At 41.2% G+C, this 27,861-nt stretch overlaps 2 protein-coding genes and 1 long non-coding RNA gene across 3 annotated transcripts; 2 read left to right on the plus strand and 1 right to left on the minus strand.

Annotated features, from left to right (window-relative positions):
* The first annotated feature begins 483 nt into the window (after positions 1-483).
* LOC125139030 (ankyrin repeat and SOCS box protein 2-like) lies at positions 484-1,857 on the plus strand. Its single transcript, XM_047801814.1, has 2 exons — positions 484-1,209; positions 1,297-1,857. Exons 1-2 carry the CDS (start codon positions 900-902, stop codon positions 1,299-1,301), a joined length of 315 nt encoding a protein of 104 aa, XP_047657770.1. The 5' UTR covers positions 484-899; the 3' UTR covers positions 1,302-1,857.
* Positions 1,858-5,718: 3,861 nt separating this feature from the next.
* Positions 5,719-27,205, plus strand: LOC113660200 (NACHT, LRR and PYD domains-containing protein 12-like). Its single transcript, XM_047801811.1, has 9 exons — positions 5,719-5,843; positions 9,433-9,549; positions 9,983-10,031; positions 10,263-10,467; positions 10,697-12,467; positions 21,184-21,357; positions 25,765-25,938; positions 26,599-26,772; positions 27,025-27,205. The coding sequence occupies exons 2-9, from the start codon at positions 9,434-9,436 to the stop codon at positions 27,203-27,205; spliced, it is 2,844 nt and encodes a 947-aa protein (XP_047657767.1). The 5' UTR covers positions 5,719-5,843; position 9,433.
* LOC125139031 lies at positions 7,773-9,042 on the minus strand. Its single transcript, XR_007138141.1, has 2 exons — positions 8,400-9,042; positions 7,773-7,943 (listed from the first exon to the last, which is right to left on the minus strand). It is a non-coding gene; the product is annotated as an uncharacterized LOC125139031 (long non-coding RNA).
* Positions 27,206-27,861: the final 656 nt, after the last annotated feature.

The following is a 27,861-nucleotide window of genomic DNA, read 5'->3' on the forward strand; positions in this document are numbered from 1 at the left end:
TCAGCTGTGGGGTCTGGAGATGTGATTAAAGCCAAGAACATTCTGATGTGTGAGGAAACTCAGAGAAATCTTCTGAGTCCGGATGCATATGGCTGGATAACAATTCACGAGGCCAGTCATTACGGCCGAGCCTGAATCAGCTGCTTATTGGTGAGGAGGAGAAGTGGATACAGGAAGTCAAATAAAATTACATCCTGTCTAGAAGAGATTCTGTGGGTTTTTTCAGCTGTTCCTGAGATGATTGACATTCGAACCTGTAAACACTTCTCTCTCACAGACTCCTCTGATCCTCCTCTGAACCTGCATACTTAATCATAAACAAACAAACAAACAATTAAACCACATGCTAAAAAAACACGGAAACAACAGGTATAACACAAACACAATCAAACGCAATCACAAACAAACACAAACAAGCAAATAAACACACAAACACAAACAAACATAAAACAAACAAGCAAACACAAAGAAACACAAACAAGCAAATAGACACACAAACAAACATAAGTAAACAAACACAAACACAAAAAAACAAATAAGCAAACGCAAACAAACAAATAAAGACAAACCAACACACACAAACAAACACAAACATGACAAATCAAACTGTAAAGCTCAGATTTCTAACACTGATTCTCAGGTCTACTGAATAATTCTAATTTTTAATCTGATCATTTAAAGCCTAGTTTTTAAAGAAACATCAGATTTGGTGACATACTGTACAGGTATAGATGTTTTTGTGAATGTTTTGGTGGAAACCAGGTTCCTCAAGAGGTCTCCTTTATTACATGGTTCTAGCTCTGTAAAGGAGATAAAGCTTCTACGTGTCCTCCAGGATCATCTCCAAACTGATCCCACTCACAAGTGTGAGTGAACTCCAGCACAGTGGCATCAGCCTCATGCATCCCTCAACCCAGGGCAGTGAGGACGAAGCCCTCGAGCTCCTGAGCCACACTGGCTTTGACGTCAACTTCCTGCTGGCTCCAGAACATTCCTGCATGTATGAAGATCGTCGTCTGTCTCCTCTGTACGTTGCTGTAGACAACAGGAACTGTGAGGCTGCCAGCATGCTCCTGGATGCAGGTGCTGATCCAAACCTGGACCCATTCAACGTCCTACTGCTGGCTGTGAGGCAGGGAGACATGTACATGGCCACCTTACTCCTGGAGCATGGAGCTAATGTTAATGCCACCCTTCCTACACACCCTAGTACGTCACCCCGCCTGCATGATGTTCAGCGTCACAATGATAAAATGCCTGTTTGACCACCGCTGTAATGCAGAATCATGTTTTCAGTGTGAACATGGATCTGAGGAGCATCCAGCATACAGCTGGAGTGAGGCGGAGACACGTCCAAGACTGCAAGAGTTATTTACTTTCAAAACCTTCTCGCAAATGTAATGATTTTTTTTTTTTTGTGCTTCGTCATCTTCATCTTCTGTATCTTCAGAAACAGTTCTGTGAGATGATCTCAGCTTGGTCGGTCTGGCACAGCACTGGACCCCTCATTAACCTGCTCTTGGATTACGTCTCTCGAGTCAAACTTCAGAAACTCCTGGACACTGATGATTCCTGGACACACATCAGAGACAAATCAGGGTACATTCTGTACATCCAAGTGAACAGCTCCGTGTGGAGAAACATCTCCCAGAAAAAAAAAATATTACTGTGTTCAAAAGTTTGGACCCCCTTTAGGTGCAGGCCTAAACATATTACAGTGTTTACTCATTTAACACATTCAGCACCTTCATATTTTGTTATATATTAAAATATATTTGTTTTATATAATTGTTGTGGTGTTTTGTGTAGTGTTGTGCTGGTTATCTGTAGTATTGTGTTGTGTATTGTTGTGTTGTTTTGTGTAGTGTTGTGTATTGTTGTGTTGTTTTGTGTAGTGTTGTGATGTTTTGTGTGTGTTTAGTGTAGTGTTGTGTGGCATTGTAGTGTTTTGTGCAGTATTGTGTAGTTTTTTATGGTGTTGTGTGATGTTGTTTAGTGAAATTTTGTGTAGTTTTCTGTTGTTTTCTGTAGTGAGTGTTGTGTTGTTTTCTGTAGTGTTGTGTTGTTTTATAAAGTGTTGTGTAGTTTTGTATGGTGTTTTGTGATGTTTAGTGTTGTGTAGATTTGTATGGTTTTGTGTATTGTTGTTTAGTGTAGTGTTGTGTTGTTTTGTATGGTGTTGTGTGATGTTTAGTGTAGTTTTGTGTTGTTTTGTGTAGTTTTGTGCTGTGTAGTTTTGTATGGTGTTGTGTAATTAATAATCTGCCGTTGTCTCCTCTCTGATAGATTCTTGGTTTGTTCCCTTTCATGTTTTTCTTCTCTTCTAGTCCTGAACCAATACATTTAGTTCCATTTGGTTCTATAAAACCTGTAAGAGCTGCTGCTATAGAAAACTAATCAACACCTTCTGACTAATCAGAGTACACGATTCAGGAGTACTGTGGTGTCCTGAATATTAATACAAAAGTCTTACTGTGTGTGTGTGTGTGTGTGTGTGTGTGTGTGTGTGTGTGTGTGTGTGTGATAGAGAAAGAGAGAGAGAGAGAGAGAGAGAGAGAGAGAGAGAGAGAGAGAGAATTTTAGCCAGATGATGGAGCTCGAGTTATAATATATAAATAAATCTGATAGACACATCCTTAATATGTGAGCGTCTCTCTCTCTCTCTCTCTCTCTCTCTCTCTCTCTCTCTCTCTCTCTCTCTCTCACACACACACACACACACACACACACTCTCTCTCTCTCTCTCTCTCTCTCTCTGTGTTTGTGTGTGTGTGTGTGTATGTTTGTTTTCAGTTCATTTCTACAGATTTACATTTCATTAAAACAAACTCTGTTGTGTTTATTTGTTTTCCTGCTTTTAATAAATCCATTGTTGGCTCATGTGTTGATGTGTATCACAAAACTTATTTACCCTTAAAATATAAAATATTCTGTACAGTGATGCCTTGACATACGAAACAAAGATCCCCAAAAACCACATGTGCTCTGTTTCCCCCACCTCAGCTTCCCGCGTCTCACTCGGTTAAAGCCGCCTTTCCACTGCACACAACAAACGACGGCCGATAAAACAGAAGTTATTAATTTTCTATGGAGAGTCGAAAAGGCGCTGCGTGAGAATTTTCGGATCCGTTTTGAGCGTTGGATCAGTTAAAAAATTTGATATGCCGACCGGACAGGATTTTTATTAAAACAACCGGCAGATGTTAGTGAGGAAAGAGTGACAAAAAAGGCAAAAACAAGTAAAGAGAAAAGCGTTTTAGAAAATTAAGCAAAATTAATATAAAGAAAACAGAAATTGTAGCAGTTAAGTTTACTTAAGAGAATTTCAGTTAAGTTCGTTAATTTTTGTACACTGACTGATGAGGAAATGGAGTCATCAGTGTCTCAGTGTGTGGTGAGTCTGAGTCCTTACCAGAGCCACAACTCCTCTACACTACACACTCGTTCACTACCTAGGGAGCCGGAAAGCGACCTGAGACGCAGCCTGAATCTTGGAAACATTTCGAGACATTAAGTAGAAAACAGCTAGCTTCATGTTAAAGCCCCACCACCTAATTGTGTATATATATTTATATGTACAATGTATGTATACAGTAGTACATTAAAATATCCAATCTGTAAACCAGACGAACCTTACAGTAAAAAAAGAAATGCAAAGAATCTGATCCAATCTTAAGAAGAAGAAGAAGAAAAGGAAGAAGAGGAAAAGGAAGAAGAAGAAGAAGAAGAAGAAGAAGAAGAAGACATAAATGTCTGCCATGTTATTATATGGTTTTGAATCTTTACTTGTTCTGAAATGAAACCAGACCTTTTTCAATAGATTTTATTACAATATATTCAAATAATATGCAAATTATTCCTCTAATTATTTATCGAACACTTGTACAGTTTTGTCTTTTCTACACTAAGCGGATAATTTGACTCAGATATGTACAGTGAGGCAATAAATGTTGAGAGTTTTGCAGGTCGTGTGTGATGAGTGTGATGAGTGTGAAGACATGGTGACGTTATTTCTAGTCTCTACAAGTCTCATGTGTTCAGTGGAGTCAGATGGCATGTTGTGTGTGAACATGAACCATGCTGAGGTTCAGGGCCCATGGTGTATGTACCTCTGCTCTGTCTTTCACAGGAGAGAGTAACAGAGTCATCATTTTGTGTGTCTCAGGCACACACACACACACACACACACACACACACACACACACACACACACACACACACGGATCACTCAGATTATTTCTAGAAAATTTATTTCTATTTCCAGTAGAGTTATTTTTAATAAGAACCTTTATGTACATCATGTGTATGTTTAGTCATGTTACAATAAAACTCGAAATACATGGATACAAACTATTTTAAATATTAGCTTGAAGAAAAAGATTATTACACACATAGTTTTAAAAACTTTTTTTTATAACATTTAGAAATATTCTTTGATAAATACCTGTAGTTGCTTTTGATTGTGTATGAATGAGTGTGTGTGTGCTAATGTGTGTGTTAATGTGTGTGTGTGTGTGTGTGTGTGTGTGTGTGTGTGTGTGTGTGTGTGTGTGTGTTACAGTTTTTTCAGTTGCTAAAGAGCATTTTTCAATACTGAAACCACATTTTCAACTCTTCACACAGTCAGCGGAACAGAAGTCAATGCAGACCAAACTGTGAACCATTTTTCATTGATTTCAGACAAAAAGGCATTCAGTGAACACACTTTTCAAAATTCAGGAACTCTTTTCCCATTCATACTCCACAACATGCAAAATACTGTGTATTTTCAGCACATTTTTTCTAATGCTAACACACAAAATGATTAAAAACACATTCAAAACAGAATGATGGCAAATTCCAACCATTTATGCAGTAATTATTTTATAATATTCTTAATTTTATAGCCAAAAATTAAAAAAAAAAAATCATTAAAAGCTAATTGCAATTAAAAAAACAAAAAACAATACAGTAATAGTTGTGATTTACTGTAGGATCCAAAGGTTGCCCACGAGAGGAGGGAGAGACAGAATCTGTTCTGATGCGCAAGAAATTGCCATTGTGGATATGGTATTTGCCAACAATGCAATAAAACTGCGGGAAATTCGGAGAGCATGCTGGTAGACAATAGCACTTTTGAAAATGTGAATATAGTTAGCACAACAACAATTGCCACAACAACAGTCCTATAGAAAAATAAAATAGGGATGAAGCAACTGTACACTGTACCCTTTGAGAGAAACAGTGAATATGTGAAGGAACTCCGGTATCAATATGTCCAGGTAAGATGTCTGTTCAGTAACCAAACAGGGTACATACTGTACACATTGATGCATAATGTCAATTACTGTGAAACTGTCTGCAGTTTAGAGGGTAAAGGAGATAGAAGCCAGACGAACTCCACATACTTTTATCTTTGTGGATGAAGCTGGATTCAACCTGGCGAAATCATGACGCAGGGGAAGAAATGTAATTGGACAGAGAGTGACTGTGGAGGTATCCACCACCATCTCTATTCTCTGTCTCTCTCTCTCCCACACTCACACACACACACACACACACACACACACACACACACACACACACACACACACACACAAACACACTCTCTCTCTCTCCCTCACACACACACACACACACACACACACACACAAACACACACACACACACACACAAACACACTCTCTCTCTCTCTCTCTCTCTCTCTCTCTCTCTCTCACACACGCACACACACACACAAACAAACAAACACACACGTCAGAATATACCTGACAAACCAGTTAGACCAGTGTCAGTAAAAGTGAAAGTCAGCAGCTCCATTTTGTGACGAGTGAAAACTAAAAGATTTCAGGAGTAAAAACACAGTGAGTATCTAAAGCTCTAATATATAAACACACTGAAGTGACACTAGATACAGAAGAGTTTTGTGGGTTTTGTACTGAAGCTTTAATGTACACAGGTCGTTTTATAACATGATAGCGTGACTATTTCCTGTAAGGAAAGAAAGATGGATGACTTACTTCTACATTCGCCAGCAATAAATACACACCGTCTCATGGGAACACATCTGTATCTCTAAACACAAACTAGTTAACACAAGGACTCAACTTTGCTTTAAGGTGTTTAATAGCAGTGAATATATCACTGATCTGATCTAAGAACAGTTTAGACAGGGGTCGGCAACCTTCAACACTTAAAGAGCCATTTGGACCTGTTTCCCACATTAAAAAAAGCACAGGGTGCCACAAAACCCTTTTGACATCTAAAATGAAGATAACACTGTATATGTCGTTTTTACCTTCATGGAAAATACAGAAAAAACTGTAGTGTGTTGCAGGGCGGTTCTAGCCCTTTTTTAGAGTGGCTCCAGCGCCCCCTGTCTGTGATCTCAGCCACCATAAAACTAAACGTATAATTTTTACTTTCATAAATAAAAAATATTAATTATGTTAAAATGCAGTACATGTCGTCGATGGGAAAGAAAATTATTTATTACTTTTATCCAAGAGCGATTTTTTTTTACTTTGCTTTTACGCGCATGCGTTGTAATCTTTCAAAAGTGCGTCATCAGCTGTCTGCTTTATTTGAACGGGGAAGCACAGGTACGCGCAGCGTGCACGCGCAGTCAGAGCTGGAGGCGTTTATCTATAACGTTAATCGGCGGAAAGACGCAAAGACGGCAAACAAAAGCAGTGAAATGTCACTATTCTTATTACCAGAGTTGTAGCACAAACAACATATTAATGCAAACAATCCATTCAATACTAAAAAAAAAATAACATTTTTTGATTTGGTCTTTGTCTTGTGAATATTTTTTATTAATGACTACATTCATCGGACACACTGTTTGTAGAGAACACACACACACATGAACTGATCTGATTCAAGACTGACATCATTACATCATGCATAAAATTTTGGTGTCCACTTTTACTATTTTAATAATACCATAACGTTTAGCTTACTATGTAGTCATATAATATATAATATAAAACTCTTCTTGTTTTTAATTCTCACTGAGGGCTAAAACCCCTAAAGATGAAATCCTAGAACTGCCCCTGGTGTGGTGTGAAATCAATGAACTGCTACCGAGTAAACACAATTTTATTTCTGCAGGCAAACAAAAATATTTTGAACAGTTTGAAATAACCTTAACAAAAAGGTGCTGAGTTAGAGGTTACTTTCAAATAAAATGTTCAATGTCTAATTGAGTCCTCTTCGTATTCATGACATCAAAATTTTAACTTGCCGGCTGCAGCATTAGGCATACTGAGAAGACGCTCTCGTCAGCAGTAAAAGCAAATGAATCTGTCCACATCTCATTAAATGTTCTGTTTTCTCCAGAAACTTTTCTTTTCTTGCATTTATCCATGTTTGCCTACCTTTACTGGTAAAAATGATGTGTTGGATATACTTAAAATATGTATGCACCATTTTTGCATCACACTTTTTAAGTAAACCCAACTTGGAAAAAAATACTTAAAATTAACAAGAAAACCGTTTTTATATGTACTTAAATTTTTGGGTACACACAACATTGTTTATTTAAAAATATATGTAACATGATAGAATCTACTAAGTAATTGCAAGTTAAGTAAAATTTAAGCTCATTTGTGTTAAAAAAAAGACAATTAATTTAGTTGAACCAATGTAAAATTTTAACTTATTGTAGATTATCAGCTATTGGTCTGCATACTGCACTGCTGCTTTAATGGGTTAAACTCAGAGTACAAATTCCTAGTATGGGTCACCATATGTCACTTCACTAAAATAAATTACACATGCAAATCACACAAAATAAAGCATTTCACTTTATTTTTTGAAACAGGCTGCAATGCAATGGTGAAGCCTAAAACCACACATCACGAACGTACAACAAATGTGTCACATTAACAAATGAAAGTTCACTTCCAACAGGACACTTCCTTCATGCTGCCCCCTTTGCAACACTTTCTTGCTCTGAACTGGAAGGAGAAAAAAACAGTTTTATATTTAGTATGAATAGGCTAGACATTGCAGTGTCTTACTAACATAGATATTTTCAGTAAAAGATTGTATATACTAAAAAGACTTAATATTACATGGACCAGGGTGGGAACAGCTTCGTCCGAATTATCTTAATGCAAACGTGCCAACGCGATGCATGGTCATATTCCTCTGAAATAAACAAATTACCCACTAGAACATTCATTCGATGGAGTCACACTGCTTTAGCAGTCGCACAATCGCGTGCACACTCGTTCCTCCTTTCATACAATAACTTATTTGTACAAACTAGACTTTCATAAGTATTAAACACATTTCTAATTGTTGAAGCTAAATTCGTAGCAATTCAGAAATTCAATTTGAAAAAGTTTCTTTCTTGACCACAAACGCATTAACACAAATAAATGAATGTACGTTAAAACGACAAATCTTACCTCTTTTCAGCGTCTTCGCCTCTTTGCGTTTCAGAAAATATCTTCACCTAACACTACAAACAAGTGTTTATTAATGTCAAAACCTCAAAATCAAATATTTTGCATAGTTTATAGAAAGTTAAGCTTACCTCTTTCCACCGTCTTCACATGTGCATCACAAAATGGATCCAGTTTTTTCCAGATTTGCATATCATGTGGCTCAGTCATATAATTAAAATATTATGTTATAATTACTTAGTTTTGATGCAATTTTAATACTAGTTGATGTGACTTATGTTTTTTCATTATATTTAGGCATACACTTAGGCATACACCTTGTAACTTATATATGCTAAGTAGAGGTTGGAAAGTTAAAATTACTTTGTTATTTGTGTTTAGTTTATTTATTTTTATAAGTAATGGTTGTTCAGTCAATGAATAGTTTTTTACAGTGTGGGGTTGAAAAGCTTGATCTGAATTGAGTTGAATTTTCAATTTCGCGCCGGCGGATTTTGCAAGCCAGCAGTTATGACGCATGTTTTAAGCGACAAAAAAAAATTAAATACGGTTTACTTTAATGTTACAAGAGCATCATAATCTTAGAATTTAGAATTACATTTTTCTTTAAACTAACTAACCAAAATAAAATAAATTTAAATTAAATATTTACTTTCCAAATTTACAGAGAGCCGCAGCAGAGGGATGAAAGAGCCACTTGCGGCTCCGGAGCCACGGGTTGCTGACCCCTGGTTTAAACAAATCATTTACTGAGAGAAGAGTAAAAAGGACTGTGTAATTTGGAGAATAAGAGCAGCATAGCTTTGTGTCAGTGAACTCTACAGGCTTTAAGACCCAGCTGAGTCAGTTAGCTGTGATTGGGACTGCTGATATCAGTATAATTCCTGACTTATGAGGCCTGTCTCCTGTTTGAATAAGTGTACAGACTGGATCTGAATTAAAAAGATGGAATTATTGGTGTTTGACGAACACATTGTTTAACAGTGCTGAGACAGCAGAGTATTAACTATTGCTGATATTTCTGTTGTAATTCTAGAATGATGGAGGGAAAGAGATCAGACTCACCTGAACCCAGCTGTGTGTCCATGAAGAGTGACCAGTCAATGGAACTTCTAATTACCTTCAGAGACAGAGACAGTTCTACTGATGTGAGGTCAGTTTAGTGTGGTGTTTTACAGCAGTGTTCCACCTGAACAAACTCACTTGTCTCATTATGAAGCCATTCATGAGCTTTATCAGGTGTTGAAGCAGTAAAACACTAAACTGTGCAGTGCTGCAGCTCTCGGACTGGCAGTGAGGAAAAGTGCTTTAAGAGTTCAGTTCAGTTTGCAGTCCCTGAGCTGGAGGGTCTTTGGTGCTACAGAAGAACATTTACACCTGGGACATTAATGACAATATAAAGATGTTATTCATTTATTCAAACATTTGTTTCTAAACATGTTGTTGTCAGGTAGGAAATCCTGAAATCAGTGTATTGTGTTAAGAGGATAGTGTTAAATTTCTGTGTGTGTATTTATTAGTGTGTGATTTGTGCAGCTATGAATACATATAGTCCATATTACATGATGGGTTTTGTTTGTTCACAGACCACAAAAATCAAACATCAGCACAAATCAGCTGGACTCTATATTCAAGGTGTGTGTGTTGTTTTTAAAGTGTGTAATGTGTGTGTTGTTTTTAAAGTGTGTAATGTGTGTGTTGTGAACCCTTGTAATGTCTTGATGTGCAGCAGCATTAAGGGTAATCAGTTGTATGAGTTTTAATTGTGATAATAAAAAGAGACTTTTTTTCTTTTGATAAAATAAAAGCCTCTCTCACTGTGTAACATGATAATATTTAGATCTGTTCCTGTGTGTTTCTAACCAGGAGCTGGAACACAAAGTCATCACTCTGATAAAGAATGAGCTGAAGAGGTTTAGGAAGCTCCTGAGTCCAGATTACCCAGCATGCACTGAGAGGGAGGTGGAGGATGAGGAGGATCTGCACAGTGTCAGACAGGGAGCGCTGAAGATCACACTGCACGTCCTGAAGAACATGAACCACACAGATCTCGCTAACACACTGCACAACAGTAAGTGCTCTGAGTCATGACTTTATTCCATCAGGTGCACTTTAGAGAGAGGAAAAAGTTTTAGATATGAACACTTTTAGTTTTAAATTTAATTTTAATATCATGTTGTATCTGTTCATGGTCCAGCTTCAATATTATTTAGTACATCAATCAGGAATTAATAGCAGTGTTTGAACGATTTTGCATTATAACTATTTATTACTAATCTAGATATTACTTTGTTTATTAGAACTCGCCTCTTTGTATCAGCCAAAGTTAAAGTCCAATCTGAGAGAGAAGTTTAAAAGAATTAATGAAGGAATCTCACAACATGGAAACTCAGCACTTCTAAATGAGATCTACACAGAGCTCTACATCACAGAGGGTTGGAGTGGAGACGTCAATAATGAACATGAGGTGAGACAGATTGAGGCAGCGTCCAGGAGATCAGCAACACAGGAGAAACCCATCAAATGTAATGAGCTCTTTAAAGACAAGTCCATCAGAACTGTGCTGACTAAAGGAGTTGCAGGAATTGGAAAAACAGTCTCTGTGCAGAAGTTCATTCTGGACTGGGTTGAAGGAAAAGCAAATCAGGACGTCACCTTCATGTTCCCACTTCCCTTTAGAGAGCTTAATCTGATGAAGCAGCAAAATCTCAGTCTGATGAAACTTCTTCATTACTTTTTCCCAGAAATAAGAAAACTAGAATCAATAGACTGTGACTCCTACAAAGTGGTGTTGATCTTTGATGGTCTGGATGAGTGTCGACTTCCTCTAAATTTCCAGAAGAATGAAATATTGTGTGATGTGACAGAGTCAGCCTCAGTGGATGTGCTGCTGACGAACCTCATCAAGGGGAATCTGCTTCCCTCTGCTCTCCTCTGGATAACCACAAGACCAGGAGCAGCCAATCAGATCCCTCCTGAGTGTGTAGACCAGGTGACAGAGGTACGAGGCTTCAGTGATCCTGAGAAAGTGCAGTACTTCAGAAAGAGGATCAGTGATAAGAGCCTGGCCAATAAAATCATCACACACCTGAAGTCTTCAAGGAGCCTCTACATCATGTGCCACATCCCAGTCTTCTGCTGGATCTCAGCCACTGTTCTAGAGAGAATGTTGGGTGAAGCAGAGGGTGGAGAGATCCCCAAGACTCTGACTCAAATGTTCACACACTTCCTGATCTTTCAGATCAAACACAAGGACCAAAAGTACCATCAGGAATGTGACCCTGATCCTCAGCAGACCAGAGAGAGTATCATGGCACTGGGAAAACTGGCTTTCCACCAGCTGGAGAAAGGAAACCTGATCTTCTATGAGGAAGACCTGAGGGAGTGTGGCATTGATGTCAGAGAAGTGTCAGTGTACTCAGGAGTGTGTACCCAGATCTTCAGAGAGGAGTTTGGGCTTCACCTGGGGAAGGTGTTCAGCTTCGTACATCTGAGTGTTCAGGAGTTTCTGGCTGCTTTATATGTTTTTTTCTGCTTTATTTTAAGAAAAACAAATGTGGAACAAAGCACCGGACTTTTTAATTTCTTCAGAAATCCAAACATGTCTGATCTCCTCAGGACTGCAGTGGACAAGGCCTTACAGAGTGAGAATGGACACCTGGACCTGTTCCTCCGCTTCCTTCTGGGCCTCTCACTGGAGTCCAATCAACCTCTTTTACGAGATTTAATGCCACAGACAGGAAGCAGATCTCACAGCAAACAGGAAACAGTGGAGTACATCAAGCAGAAGATCAGGGAGAATCCATCTCCAGAGAAATCCATCAATCTGTTCCACTGTCTGAATGAACTGAATGATGATTCTCTAGTGCAGGAAGTACAAACTTACCTGAACAGAGATTATTACAGTCGTCTCAGTAACACCAGTCTCTCTCCTGCTCAGTGGTCAGCTCTGGTGTTTGTGTTACTGAACTCAGAACAGGAGCTGGAGGTGTTTGATTTGAGGAAATATTATGCATCAGATGAAGGTCTTCTGAGGATGCTGCCAGTGGTCAAAGCCTCCAGAAAAGCTGTGTGAGTATTTTTATTTATAAATTTATTTTATTTATTATTGCATGGTTTATTATTTTAATGTAACACTGAACTGCACTGTTTGGATTAATGTGTGTTAATAGTTCCTCTAATCATCTTTAAACAAACCTCTGGTACTTTTAAAGGAGATTGTTTCACTTTTTACACTAACATGTTCTATCTGAACTGAGGGTTGGGCCACATGGACAAAATCTTATAACATCATATGAGTCATTTTATAGCTTTTATATATGATTCAGGAATCCTGCTTCCTCAGTGGAAGACATGTCGGTGGGGTTGAGGAGAACCTCGAAGTATTCCTTCCACCGTCCGAGGATGTCCCCAGTCGAAGTCAGCAGATTCCCTCTCCCACTGTAAACAGTGTGAGCAGGGCACTGCTTCCCCCTCCTGAGGCGTCGGACGGTTTGCCAAAATTTCTTCGAGGCCAACCGATAGTCCTTCTCCATGGCCTCACCGAAATCCTCCCAGGCCCGAGTTTTTGCCTCCGTAACCATCCGGACTGAAGCTCGCTTGGCCCTTTGGTACCTATCAGCTGCCTCCGGAGTCCCCCGAGCCAACCAGGCTCGATAGGACTCCTTCTTCAGCTTGACGGCATCCCTTACTTCCGGGGTCCACCACCGGGTTCGGGGATTGCCACCACAACAGGCACCGAAGACCTGGCGGCCTCAGCTCTGAGCGGCCGCGTCGACAATGGAGGTGGAGAACATGGTCCACTCGGACTCAATGTCTCCAACCTCCCTTGGGATCCGGTTGAAGCTCTGCCGGAGGTGGGAGTTGAAGATCTCTCTGACCGGAGACTCTGTCAAACGTTTCCAGCAGACCCTCACAGTACGTTTGGGTCTGCCAAGTCTGTCCAACTTCCTCCCCCGCCATCGGATCCAACTCACCACCAGGTGGTGATCAGTTGACAGCTCCGCCCCTCTCTTTACCCGAGTGTCCAAGACATACGACCGGAGGTCAGATGAAACAACCACAAAGTCGATCATCGACTTCTGACCTAGGGAGTCCTGGTGCCATGTGTACTGATGGACACCCTTATGCTTGAACATGGTGTTCGTTATGGACAAACTGTGACTAGAACAGAAGTCCAATAACAGAACACCACTAGGGTTCAGGTCGGGGGGGCCGTTCCTCCCAATCACGCCCCTCCAGGTGTCACTGTCACTGCCCACGTGAGCGTTGAAGTCCCCCAGTAGCACGACGGAGTCCCCGGTCGGAGCACTTTCCAGCACCCCTTCCAGACACGCCAAGATGGTCGGGTACTCTACACTGTCATTTGGCCCATAAGCACAAATAACCATGAGAGACCTATCCCCGACCCGAAGGCGCAGGGAAACGACCCTCTCATTTACCGGGGTGAACTCCAACACATGGTTGCTGAGCTGGGGGGCTATGAGCAAGCCCACACCAGCCCGCCGCCTCTCACCGTGGGTAACTCCAGAGTAGTAGAGAGTCCAGCCTCTCTCAAGGAGTTGGATTCCAGAGTCCAAGCTGTGTGTGGAGGTGAGCCCAACTATATCTAGTCAGTATCTTTCAACCTCCAGCACCAGCTCAGGCTCCTTCCCCCCCAGCGAGGTGACATTCCATGTCCCTAGTGCCAGATTCCGTGTCTCGGGATTGGGTCGCCGAGGCCCCCGCCCCGACTGCCAACCAATCTACATTGCACCAGCCCCTTACGGTTTATCCTGCAGGTGGTGGGCCCACAGGAGATCGGCCCCACGTTGCTCTTTCGGGCTGAGCCCGGCCGGGCCCCATGGGGCAAGACCTGGCCACCAGGTGCTCGCATACGAGCCCCAACCCCGGGCCTGGCTCCAGGGCGGGGCCCCGGTTGCGCCTTACCGGGCGACGTCACAGACCTTGGTTTAACTTTACTCAGAAGGGTTTTTTGAACCGCTCTTTGTCTGGCCTGTCACCCAGGACCTGTTTGCCTTGGGAGACCCTACCAGGGGCAAAAAGCCCCAGACAACATAGCTCCTAGGATCATTCAGGCACGCAAACCCCTCCACCACAATAAGGTGGCGGTTCAAGGAGGGACTCGTCGATTCCCCAAGTTGAGGTCACTGAGGTAGTTGAGAAGCTCCTCAGTGGCAAGGCACCGGGGGTGGATGAGATCCGCCCTGAGTACCTCAAGTTTCTGGATGTTGTAGGGCTGTCTTGGTTGACACGCCTCTGCAACATCGTGTGGAGTTTGGGGAAAGTGCCTCTGGACTGGCAGACTGGGGTGGTGGTGCCTCTGTTTAAGAAGGGGGACCGGAGGGTGTGTTCCAACTATAGGGGATCACACTCCTCAGCCTCCCTGGAAAAGTCTATGCCAGGTTACTGGAGAGGAGAATTCGGCCGATAGTCGAACCTCAGATTCAGGAGGAACAATGCGGGTTTCGTCCCAGTCGTGGAACACTGGACCATCTCTATACCCTCGCCAGGTTGCTGGAGGGTTCATGGGAGTTTGCCCAACCAGTTCACATGTGTTTTGTGGATTTGGAGAAGGCTTTTGACTGTGTCCCTCGTGATGACCTGTGGGGGGTGCTCTGGGAGTATGGGGTCCGGGGCCCTCTGTTGAGGGCTGTCCGGTCCCTATATGACTGGAGCAGGAGTTTGGTTCGCATTGCCGGCAGTAAGTCAGACTTGTTCCTGGTGCATGTTGGACTCCGGCAGGGCTGCCCTTTGTCACCGGTCCTGTTCATTACTTATATGGACAGGATTTCTAGGCGCAGTATGGGGCCAGAGGGAGTCCGGTTTGGGGACCACAGGATTTCGTCTCTGCTTTTTGCAGATGATGTTGTCCTGCTGGCTTCCTCAAACCAGGACCTTCAGCGTGCACTGGGACGGTTTGCAGCCGAGTGTGAAGCGGCGAGGATGAGAATCACCTCCAAGTCCGAGGCCATGGTTCTCAGTCGGAAAAGGGTGGCTTGCCCCCTTCAGGTTGGTGGAGAGCTCCTGCCTCAAGTGGAGGAGTTTAAGTATCTTGGGGTCTCGTTTACGAGTGAGGGAAGGATGGAGCGGGAGATCTACAGGCGGATTGGTGTATCTTCTGCAGTGATGCGGTCGATATACCGATCTGTTGTGGTGAAGAAAGAGCTGAGCCACAAGGCGAAGCTCTCTATTTACTGGTCGATCTACGTTCCTACCCTCACCTATGGTCATGAGCTTTGGGTCATGACTGACAGGACAAGATCCCGGATACAGGCGGCCGAAATGAGTTTCCTCCGCAGGGTGGCTGGGCGCTCCCTTAGAGATAGGGTGAGGAACTCGGTCACTCGGGAGGAGCTCAGAGTAGATTGAGAGGAGTGAGAGCTGAGGTGGCTCGAGCGTCTGTTTCGGATGCCTCCTGGACGCCTCCCTGGGGAGGTGTTCCGGGCATGTCCAACCGGGAGGAGGCCCCAGGGAAGACCTAGGACATGCTGGAGGGACTATGTCTCTCGGCTGGCCTGGGATCGCCTCGGTATTCCCCCGGAAGAGCTGGAGGAAGTGTCTGGGGAGAGGGAATTCTGGGCATTCCTGCTTAGACTGCTGCCCCCGTGACCCGGCCCCGGATAAGCGGTAGAAGATGGATGGATGGATGGATGTATATATGAATCATGAAACATTTAGTGTCCTCTAAAATTGATGTAAAAATATCTACACAAAATAACTGCATGCAATTAAGAACTAAAGACATTTCTGAACTAAACACCAGTGAAAGACTTTTTCTTTTCTGTTTATTTTGAAAGTGACATTTAACAAAACTCACACATGAGAGAAACATCAGACTGACAAAATGGGATCAATATGGATAGAAAATATAAAAAGTAAATATTAAAACACTCTAATGTCCTTCAAATATCTCTTTATGTTTAAGTTCCTCATCTTTTGTTGTGTGTGACAGTGTTGTGGGGAGATTCACTCTGTCATGGCTTTTTTCCTCAATTGTTCTTTCTAATAAAAATAAAACATAAATGCTTTTTAAAAATTTAACCCCAATACGAAGGAAAAACAAAAGTCTCCTTCAGTCAGCACTACTGCTAAACTTTATCAAGGACTGAGCTTGTGGTAAATAAAACATCAATCATCATTTCTGACCTCGACACATTGAACAGACGAAGAGGGAATCTTCTTATTTTGTTAGAAACAAGCTAGGCAGCTCACTCAAATGTGTGATGAAGATTTTCTTTCTCTAACACTGACCTGTTTGTAGAGGATGGATTTTAAATGTGACTTTTTATATGAATATATTTATTTTGATGGGGTTCTTTGTTCTTTGCTTATCAAGTGTACAAGCAGGTAAAAAAGAGAGAGGTTAAATAATCAGTCACAGGTTAGTGTAGTGTCGTGACCGCTGTTATTAAAAAGTCCTGTTTTGTTCTTCTTGGAGCTCGACAAAGATACCAAACTGTTAATGACTGATCACATTCTTGTTCTTGGATTGTGATGTTTGTTAATCTGTTGTGGTTGAATTATAGACTAAGTTTTTGTCTGGTTCATTACAAAAGAAGATGGTGGATGTGGTAAAAACAGACGGTGAACACAAAGACGGTTGTACGTGACGATCGGTCAGGTTTATCACCGTTACTGTTGAAGAGACGTCAGGTTTCGTTCTTTTGAAACTTTCTGTGGATTTTGGAGATTTTAAGCTGTGGACTCTGTTTGAATTTATAAGCAGCTGCCGTCAGTGTTGTAATGTAACGGAGTAAAAATACTTTGTTACTGTACTTAATTAACTAGAAATTTCACGTATCTGTACTTTACTTCGGTATTTAAATTTATGTTAACTTTCACTTTTACTACACTACATTTCCTAGATAAAATGTATACTTTTACTCCGTTATATTTCCATTAAGCATCTTCGTTGCTCGTTACTACAAAATAAAATCAGCAGAAACGTGTGCGGCTGCAATAAGGGAGGTTTGGCGAATCACTGCTACTAGATTGCATTACGCAGGTCCGCACGCTCTATTTCAGCGTAATGTTGCCAAAAGGAGGCGGAAGCACAACTGAAACCGCCATGGAAGCACCTGCTGGAGGACCTCCCATTATCGTATACCAGGGGTGGCCAACCAGTCAGAGACCAAGAGCCACATTACTGTGTTACCGCAAAGAGCCACATCATACACATGGGCACACATGATCATCACCTTTTTTTTCCCTGACATTTTGAGAGTGAACTTGACACAAATTGTTTACTCAAATGATCTTGCTCCTACTGGGAAACTTTGAGGTATTTTCATCCCACTCACGAAAATACCGTATTTAACTCAAGCGAAGCAAGCACACACAATAAAAAGACACAAATACAAACTTTGATATGAACGTAAGAGCCGCATGAAACCGGGCAAAGAGCTGCATGCGGCTCGAGAGCCATGGATTGGCTGCCCCTGTCGTAGACGACCACCCCGACGATAGTGGTGAACAGGGTGGAGAAGATAACGTTATACACCCGTAGCCGTATTTGCAAGAAATGTTTCTGTACAGTGGAATGAAAGATTCTTCCTACCTGTGCCTCTTATGCCTACAGAAAATCACTGAAATTTAACTTTTTACTTTTACATCAAATACTTAAGTACAATTACTTTTGATACATAAGTACAGTAAATATCAGATACTTTAAAACTTTTATAGTTGAGTAATATTCTAAAAGGTGACTTTCACTTCTACCAAAGTCTTTTTCTAGTACGATACTCGTACTTTTACTCAAGTATTGCTTTCTACTACTTTTTACAACACTGTCTGTAGTGAATGTATATTTTTGTTGTACAACATTGTAGCAGACTGGTTTTGTTCTCTGTTCATCATCATGTACTGATAAAATATTACTCATTGGTACACTACATTCTACCATGTCACTTATTGCCAACTGAAGCCCACCTACACAGATCCTTTAGTGTAACTGTCAGGTCACTGGACTTTGGCCATGTGCTTTTGTTTACCTACTGTATTCACGTGTCTGCCCCCACTTCTGCACACCTGTTCCTGATGTTTCTGATTGTGTTGAATGTTTAACTGAGCCGCGTTGCCTTGTGCAGCACGGAATCCTATTGTCTTCATGTCTGGTTTTGTCTTTGTTCTGTTTCGTGTTTTGGTTAATAAATCCCCGGTTATTTTAGCTATCCTGCAGTTGGGTCTGTTTTTACCCGCATCTCTGACAGAAACGCACAGTAGTGTTGTGTTAAGAACTATTCGGACGGGACTAGTTCTATGTGAGGACGTGGAGTAATGCAATTTTACCTCAGAATGCCTGTAATATTAATTGGCCAATTCGCACGGGAGAAGACATCTCAGTAAAACTAGCAGAAGTGGGAGGGGTAACTCGCTTTACGCACTATAGTAACCTCCTTGTCGTCAAGTGCATATAAAGTTGCTTCCTGTTATCACGTGCTCAAACAGACAACATGGCGCCTCCATGCTTGCAAAAGCGCCAAAAACTACTTTTATACAGGAAATGACGGAATTTTACTGTACATATGTACAGCGGGTCTTTTTGGACGGGATCAGTATTACCTGAGGTAATTTTTCCAGACCTTTTTACAGAAGGTAAAAGTCGCCGTAATCTTTACTGACATTGTCCGAAATGATTTCCGAGATGGCACATTCGGACGGAACTAAAATCACAGAGAAGCTGTGGTAATAATTACTTTACCCCCACGTCCCCACGTAGAACTAGTCCCGTCCGAATAGGGCTTTAGATTTTTACCTACAAGGTGGGTTAGATTTCCTGCTATGTGTATAGTCAGTGTTTTAGATTTAACAAACGAATGTCTATATGTTGATTCCTCTAAAGTGTCACTCATTTAAAGGTAAGAAGTTTGACTTTGTTTATTTCTGATGCGGTGTGCAGTTGTACTGATGTGACGTCACTCTGTCAATCATTTATAAGATTAAAAAAATGTAATTTTTCTCTTTAGTTTGGACGTATGTGAACACACCACCTGTACTCAGGTCCACACCAAACACCTCAACCAGTGTGTGTGTAAAATCAGACGTCTGGAGGTGACAGATTTGTACCTGTACGAGCACAGAGAACAACACACACCAACTGTTTTAGCGTCTCTGTGAAATCCAACATATAACTGAGTGTAAAGTACGACTAGTATTGTCATGTTATTAACTGGTAGTGTAAAGCTGTATAATACTTTATTTTCTGTAATAAAATGCACTGTATCTGCAGTGTTGGTTGTAGAAACTTGAACACAGATCAGAGTGTAGTGTTTGTAGGCTGCTCGCTCTCACAGAACTTTTACCCATTCTTCTAATCAGCTTTTGGTTAAAAACTTCGTATATTGGATTATGGTGATGTAGTTTATAGGTCCGCTTCAAAAACTCTCCTTCATAAACTGGATGTTATTTATCAGGCTGCAATCCGCTTTGTGACTGGAGCTTCATTTAACACTCACCATTGCCTCCTATATTCTTTATTGAATTTTCTTCTCTTCATTCTCGCAGACAAACTCATTGGTTTCTGTTCATTTATAAATCTCTTATTGGTAAAACTCCATCATTTTTACGGTCTCTTCTTAATGGTAATAATACAAGTCATAATCTGTAGGAATGCACTGATACCACTTTTTCTCTTCTGATCCGATTCCGATACCAGAGTTTGCCATCACTGGCTGATACCGATCCGATATCTGTGTTGTTTTCTACCTTTAAAACTTAAGAATATATACAACTCATTTAGTTATAAAAATGTATTTGTTTCTGGCAAAGAAATACAAAAATGCCCATTACTGGATGTAAAATTAAAACACAAGAAACCTTGTGTTTTAGGGGACAGGGCATGGAGGTGAAGGTCGCCCGTGGCCCCGGAAGTTAAACGGCCGACACTCACCTCCGAGCCCTGTCCCCGTCCCTCTTTGTCCTGCACCCGGTTCTCCCCCTCTCAGGGTTTTTTTCCAGGGCAGCTCGGCTGTGGGCAGGGACGGGGCATCAGTAAGGGTTATCTGCTTTGACGGATCATACTTTTTTCCGCTGAACTTGTGTGAACTATTGTATTCTTTTGCTTGATGCTTCTGAAGATGCTTGATTAAATTTGTCATATTGTAATTTGAAATACTACATCCACCTCTTTTCAGTGATTCTCTCTGCTGAATCAAGTGTAAAATAATTCAAAATGAGCGACATGTTTAACCCGCTGAGGTAGATGTTTGCTGTTCATTATCAACCACCACGGGTATCGGATTGGATCGTCACACACCACCGATACCCGATCCACTCAAAATGCTTGGATCGGCATCGATACCAATCCAAAATATCGGATCAGTGCATCCCTGGTAATCTGCTCTCTAGACAATTCTTTAATTTCTGCATCCCTAAAATCCGTATGTCCTTTTGGTCCTTGCTCTTTTCAGTTTTCTGCTGAATATGATTGGAATCACCTGCAGCTGACTCTTAAGCTTAGATCATTTATATCGCTTTCTTCCTTTAAATATACAATTCAGTCACTAATTCAAGATCTTGTACTTGTTCACTGTACTTGTTTTTAGTTTTTTGTTTGTTTTTACATGTCATTGTTTATAGCTGTGTTTGTGTATTGTATTAGTTTTTATGTTGCCTCTTGGTCAGGTCGTCATTGTAAATGAGAACTGGTTCTCAACTGACTCACCTGGTTAAATAAATAAACAAATAAGTGTTATTTGCATGATCTTATGGTCTTCAACTTTAGATGGATTATGGCTGTGTTTGTGTGTTTGAGATCAGTGTTCAGATTTCATCATTTCTCTTCCAGGCTGTTTCAGTGTAATCTGACAGAGGAAAGCTGTAGAGTTCTGTCCTCAGTTCTCAGCTCAAACTCCTCCAGTCTGAGAGAACTGGACCTGAGTTACAATGAACTGCAGGATTCAGGAGTGAAGCTGCTCTCTGATGGACTGAAGGACACACACTGTACACTGGAGATACTGAGGTACACACACAAATATATATATGCACACACACACATATATATATATATATACACACTGTATATATTATCAAATTATTAGTTAGTAAACATTAGCAAGGCATTTTTTTAACAGGCTTTATTTAAAAGGCTTATTGAGTTTAATAGAAGTAAGATTGTTACATTATTAAGTCTTCTAACAGACTTAATAGGAGCTAAGAATGTGAGAGTTTACAACATGAAGCATTAATTATCCTTGAAATAAATTCACATAGCATCGTTTTTAATAATTTCATAACAATCAGAGAGATTTAGATAGATCAGGTTCGAGTTTGAGAGTGTGGTGTCAGTAGAAGTATAAAACACACTCAGACTCAGAGTTGGTAGTAACAGCAAAAGGCTTCTTCAATATAGTGCAAAGTCTACACAGTGAAGAGGCAAAAACAAGTGTCTTAGCTCCCCCTTTTGTACCCCAGGTATGTGTGTGTGTGTGTGTGTGTGTACATGTCATGCATGTGAAACAGGTTAGATCCAAATGCTGGTTTATTATGCAATATCCAAAACAGGCAAGGGTCACACATCAGGCAAACAACATCAAAGGGAATCCAAAAACCGTAGTCAATAATCCGGGCATGAGTCAGGGCAGGTAGCAAACATTCGTAAACACGATAAGAGCTGGAAGCCAGGGTGGTGCCACAGGTTGAGCCAAAGACCATAGCGGAGTTGGCGGCCAGGGTGGTGCCGCATGCAGAGCCAGAGACCAGAGCAGGACTGGAGACCAGGGCGGTGCCGCAGGCAGAGCCAGAGACCAGAGCAGGACTGGAGACCAGGGCGGTGCCGCAGGCAGAGCCAGAGACCAGAGCAGGACTGGAGACCAGGGCGGTGCCGCAGAGTAACTCGGTAAACTGGTCAGCACCACAATCCAAGGCGGTGCTGGAGGTATTCTGGGTCTGTAAACAGGGACAGGAGGTAGAGGGGCTGGCAAAGCCAGTGACAGTCCGCAATACAGATAACACAGGAAAATTGGTTGGTTCGGGCCAGGCAGAGAGTTCAGGGAACCCGGAAACGACCATCTTGGGCCAGGCAGAGAGTTCATAGTTGGCCATCTTAGGTGGAGCAAATAGTTCAGGGTCGACTGCTTTAGACAAATCAGGTAGGTTGGGTAACACAGAAATGACCATATTTGACGAGGCATTGAGTCTTTGGAAGTCGTGCATGGTTAGTTTGGCAAGGTCAGAGGGTCTATGGGAGTTGTGATATTGCAAGTCCGTGGGGGTTGTTCACAGCTATTGTGGCGGGGCAGAGAGTCCTTGGAGCTCAGGAGTGACCATACTCGCGGACCTATATAATACAAGGAACTCATGGATAAATTGAATCAGATGTTTCCGATGATTCCCTTGGTTCAGATGACTCAAATGACTCCGGCGACTCAATTGGTTCAGATGGTTCAGAAGGTTCAGAAGAGTCAGATAATTCAGATGGCCCTGAAGAGTCAGATGGTTCAGGAGGGTCAGATGAATAAGAGTCATGGATTCGGGAACTGCCTGGTGAAACAGAAGAACAGCAAGCAGCATACCACGGTGCCATTGCAAATACAGGAGGCATGGAACTGAGAGAACATACCTCTGTAGCCCTGGGGATCATTAAACTAAGACACAACTGGATTTAGACTCTTAGACACCCGTACAGACATCATCTGGGGGTCCAGTAGACTAGACACTAATAGTTGTGGCTTTGTAGGAACAGGAGAGGTAGGTGAGGCAGCCATTTTGTGGGGTGGCTCGGATGTGGCAGCCATTTTGTGAAGTGGTTGGGACGCAGGAATGGCAGCCACCTTGACAACAGGTGCCGGGATGGTAACGGCCCTCTGAGGGACAGGTGTCGTCAGGATAGTGGCTCTTTTAACAGCTGGTGCAGATACGGTAGTCGCTGTCTTGAAAACAGGTGCAGGTAAAACAGTAGCCATATTAGGGGTAGGTGCAGACACAGCAGTCTTGCTTGCAAAGCGTTTTCTTCTGATTGCCCTCCTAAACAAGGGTTCAGGCATAGTAGCAGCCATTTTATGATCTGAGCCAGGCGTGTTGGCGGCCATTTTGGGAGTAGAGGCAGACGTGGCAGCGGCTGTTTTAGGAGGAGACAAGCATAGTGGCGGTCATTTTGTCAATGGATTTTACATCCGGGGTTTCCCATAAGTTCCATCAGGTTCGGCTTTCTAAATTACTGACAAAACCCCAAAAGTCCAAAATTTGTAAGCTTTGCATTTCTGCTTGAGACAAAGGTTCATCCAACAGTCATTTAAGTACAACTTTAATTCCACGTTGCTGAAGTTCAAACCAGCCACACATGTCCAGAATAACTGTGCAAAACAACTCATCGCTCGTCCTTGTTGGCGGAGAGACATCAAGTCATCCAACCTGTCCCACCATTCTTCCTCAGTGGAGGGGGGCAACACTTGAACTTGTATGCCGCTGTATCAGTACATGTCACGGTATGGGAACACACCAATCGGAACGGGGAAATGTCACTGCTGAGTCCTTAAGGGATATAGGGAATAAGGTGCCGGAAGACTTACTGGGAATGCTGGATTTGGTTGTTGGTTTTATGGCTGATGCAGTGATGAAACCAGGGTGGATGAAATAAACCGCTGGATCTTGTCAGGTGAAGTATTCTGTCATGCAAATGAAACAGCTTAGATCCAAATGCTGGTTTATTATTCAATATCCAAAACAGGCAAGGGTCACACATCAGGCAAACAACAACATCAAAGGGAATAAAAAAAACGTAGTCAATAATCCGGGCGTGGGTCAGGGCAGGTAGCAAACATTCATAAACACGATAAACAAGCAAGGTCAAAACAAGGCAATAGCCAGAACAGACTAAACGCTCAGTATGCATACAGTGCTAACAATACTTTCCGTAATCCAAGAGTTCTGAGTGAGCTTAAATAGACCAGGTGATTACAAACAAGAAATAGGTGTGCTGAGCTGGTGGTGCCATGGATTGTGGGAAGTAGAGTCCTGATGAGAAAGTGTGGCAATGTCATCTGCAGACCAGCAGAGGGAACCATCATGGCTCTCATAACAGTACGTGTGTGTGTGTGTGTGTGTGTGTGTGTGTGTGTGTGCATGTGTGGGTACATGTGTTTGTGTGTGTGTGTGTGTGTGTGTGTGTGTGTGTGTGTGTGTGTGTGTGCGTGTGGGTACATGTGTGTGTGTGTGTAGTTTTGTTTGTGTGTGTGTGTGTGTGTGCGAGTGTGTGTTAATGCATCCGCCTGGTTACTGAAGATGTCTCCCTTTAAGTCATCACCTCAGCAAGGCCACATTCCATTTTCAGTTCTTATTGAACACCTGCACACAAACTCCCCTGAAGTTCCCATAACAGTTAGAATAAGGGCCTCTTGTTCTTTCTCCCTAGTGTTTCACACAGAATACTGTAAAAACACATAACATTATATATAAACACTGATGATATTTAAAATTTCCACTACAACAGTTAGATACATGGTGAGACTTAAACCATGCCTAAAGCCACACAGAGTTTATCTTCCATGAGCAGCGATGGACTCATCAAACACATCAAACAGAAACTTCCCCCATACTGTAGGTGAAGCGTGTCCTAGGTAAGCACTTGAGGGTGAGACAACATGAAATGTTTGCAAGGTCACAGCAGTTTTCAGCAGTCTCACCATGTATCTAACTCCCAAACTCAAAAGAGATCTATCTAAATCTCTCTGATTGTTATGGAATTATTTAAAAATGATTCTATGTGAATTAATTTAGAGGATAATTAATCATTCGTGTTGTAAACTCTCACATTCTAAGCTCCTATTCAGTCTGTTATAAGACTTTATAATGTAACAATCTTTACACTCTGTTATCATTACATAATGGTTAATGCACAACAATACTGAGGTACAAATAGTATATGCCACTATTTATAAGTACCAATAGCATATAACTACTATTTACACTTAATATTACCAATAAATGCTATAAATCATTAAACTTTAATAAATATTTGGAATAATAAAGTTAACAAATAGCAAACTAATACCTGTAAACAGGTACTGTGGCTAGTGGTTTTCAAAGGAATAAAACTAAGTAATCCTACAGTACTTGACCAGCTCTGAGCCTTGAACCAACACAACCAACACAGGTCCAGTATGGGAGACGGTGACTAATGATGGTGCTAAGCATCTCTATAAAAAACATCTTAATGTCAGGTTTACATACTCTCTTGTGATGTGGCGATAAACTGCAGGATACTTTTCTTTGTGATGCGCATTCTTACTTGTCACATCTGTACACATATGTTTATTTTATATTTTTATCTTGATATTAGAACCTTGTGTTCAGGTAGACACTTTATTTCTCACTGATGGAAATTCACTATCAGAGAAATAAATCAACTATTTCATCATTTCTCTTCCAGGCTGTGTTGGTGTAATCTGACAGAGGAAAGCTGTAGAGTTCTGTCCTCAGTTCTCAGCTCAAACTCCTCCAGTCTGAGAGAACTGATCCTGGGTGTCAATAAACTGCAGGATTCAGGAGTGAAGCTGCTCTCTGATGGACTGAAGGATCCACACTGTACACTGGAGATACTGAGGTACACACACACACACACACACACACACACACACACACACACACACACACACACACACACACACACACACACACACACGTGTTTAAGTTGCTTTGTAAATGTATTTAGTGAAGGTGACTGATGGTTAAACACTGAGAGTGAGATCCACATTGTGGGAGCAGCGACACTAAAAGCAGTTTGTCTGAAGCCTCTTATTAAAATTCACCTTAAGGAAGTCAGCATTTGTTGATGATGAATAAATATTTGAGATTATATTAAAATGATTGTGAAAGTCACAGGTAACCAGTACAGTTCCTGTACAATAGGAGTGATTTGGTTACTAACTGTAATGGATAAAGGGTTTTTTTTTTTTGTGAAATACATAAAAGAGAGCGTTACATTAATCTAATCTACTTGGAATTCATGTATGTAGAAAAAGTTTTTCTGTGTCTTCTTTACATTAAAATGTAAAAAAAAATTCTTTCAGTGTTCCTCAAATGATAAAATGTGACTTTAGACATATTATTGATGTGAAGAACAAAGCTGAGGTCAGAGCCAACCATTACATCCAGATTTCTAACCTGTATCAGAGCTCATTGTGTTCACGTAGACATTTTATTTCTCACTGATGGAAACTCCTCATTTCACTATAAATCAAACATCTCATCATTTCACTTCCAGTCTGCATGAGTGTAATCTGACAAAGGAAAGCTGTAGACTTCTGTCCTCAGTTCTCAGCTCAAACTCCTCCAGTCTGAGAGAACTGAACCTGAGTAACAATAAACTGCAGGATTCAGGAGTGAAGCTGCTCTCTGATGGACTGAAGGATCCACACTGTACACTGGAGATACTGAGGTATACACACACACACACACACACACACACACACACACACACGCTCACGCTCACACTCACACACACAGTTCTAATAAACACTACAACATCCAGTTCTCCTCTGTGGTAACTGTAATTGTAGTGATCTGATATATTGTCATTGTTGTGTGTGAGATGGAGAGTAAATGTGATGTATATAAAGATTTTGTGTAGTTCATGTTTTCAATACTAAAACTGAGTGTGTTAAGTGTGAGAAGGTTTTCTTTCTTGCAGGATGTGTTTGTGCAGTTTTACAGATAAAGGTTGTGCTGCTCTGGCTTCAGCTCTGAGGTCAAACTCCTCATCAAACCTGAGAGAACTGGATCTGAACTATAATTATACAGTAGAACCAGGAGTGAAGCTGCTCTCTGATCTACTGAAGGATCCACACTGTAAACTGGAGACACTAATGTGAGTTACTGACTTACTGTCTTTTTACTGTATGATATTGAGTAATATTCACTGTGTGATGTAAAATGTCACATTTAATGTGTGTATTTATGCTTCTGTTGTTCAATGTGTTTAAATTTGTCTATAATTCTGTCCTGTTGTGTTTTTCAGCATTAATGATGATAAACTCACCAGGTCTGGTATATGACAGGAGTCTCTCCTCAGACCTTTTTTCCAGGTGAAACCAGTTATGGTGGTGAAGCGTTAGAACACGTCCCACATTTCCAGCAGTTTGGGAGCTGAATCATTCATATTCAGATGTAGAAGATCCATAACAATAACTGTGACTGATCACATCCGTTTATCCTCTCAGCTACTTCACACTTTAACATATTTTACAATCCAAAGTCAAATCCTTCAGCATCTACACACAACACAGAGATATCATCACATCATCACACTGATTACACAAATACACATCCATGTTATTTTTACCTCTTTAATTGTATCTCAGATTTGTTTCTCCACAGATGATTGACTCACAGATGTGATGTTGATTTATTTATAAAAGTGTCTTCTTTTAAAACCCTTTTCACCAAACACTTTTAAAATCTTTATTGAAATTCCTTTAAACATTAAAGGAATCTTCCTTTTTGTGTAGTTGATGTATTTTTCTATATT

This window comes from Tachysurus fulvidraco, chromosome 16 (assembly GCF_022655615.1).
Source record: "Tachysurus fulvidraco isolate hzauxx_2018 chromosome 16, HZAU_PFXX_2.0, whole genome shotgun sequence".
NCBI classification, from domain to species: domain Eukaryota; kingdom Metazoa; phylum Chordata; class Actinopteri; order Siluriformes; family Bagridae; genus Tachysurus; species Tachysurus fulvidraco.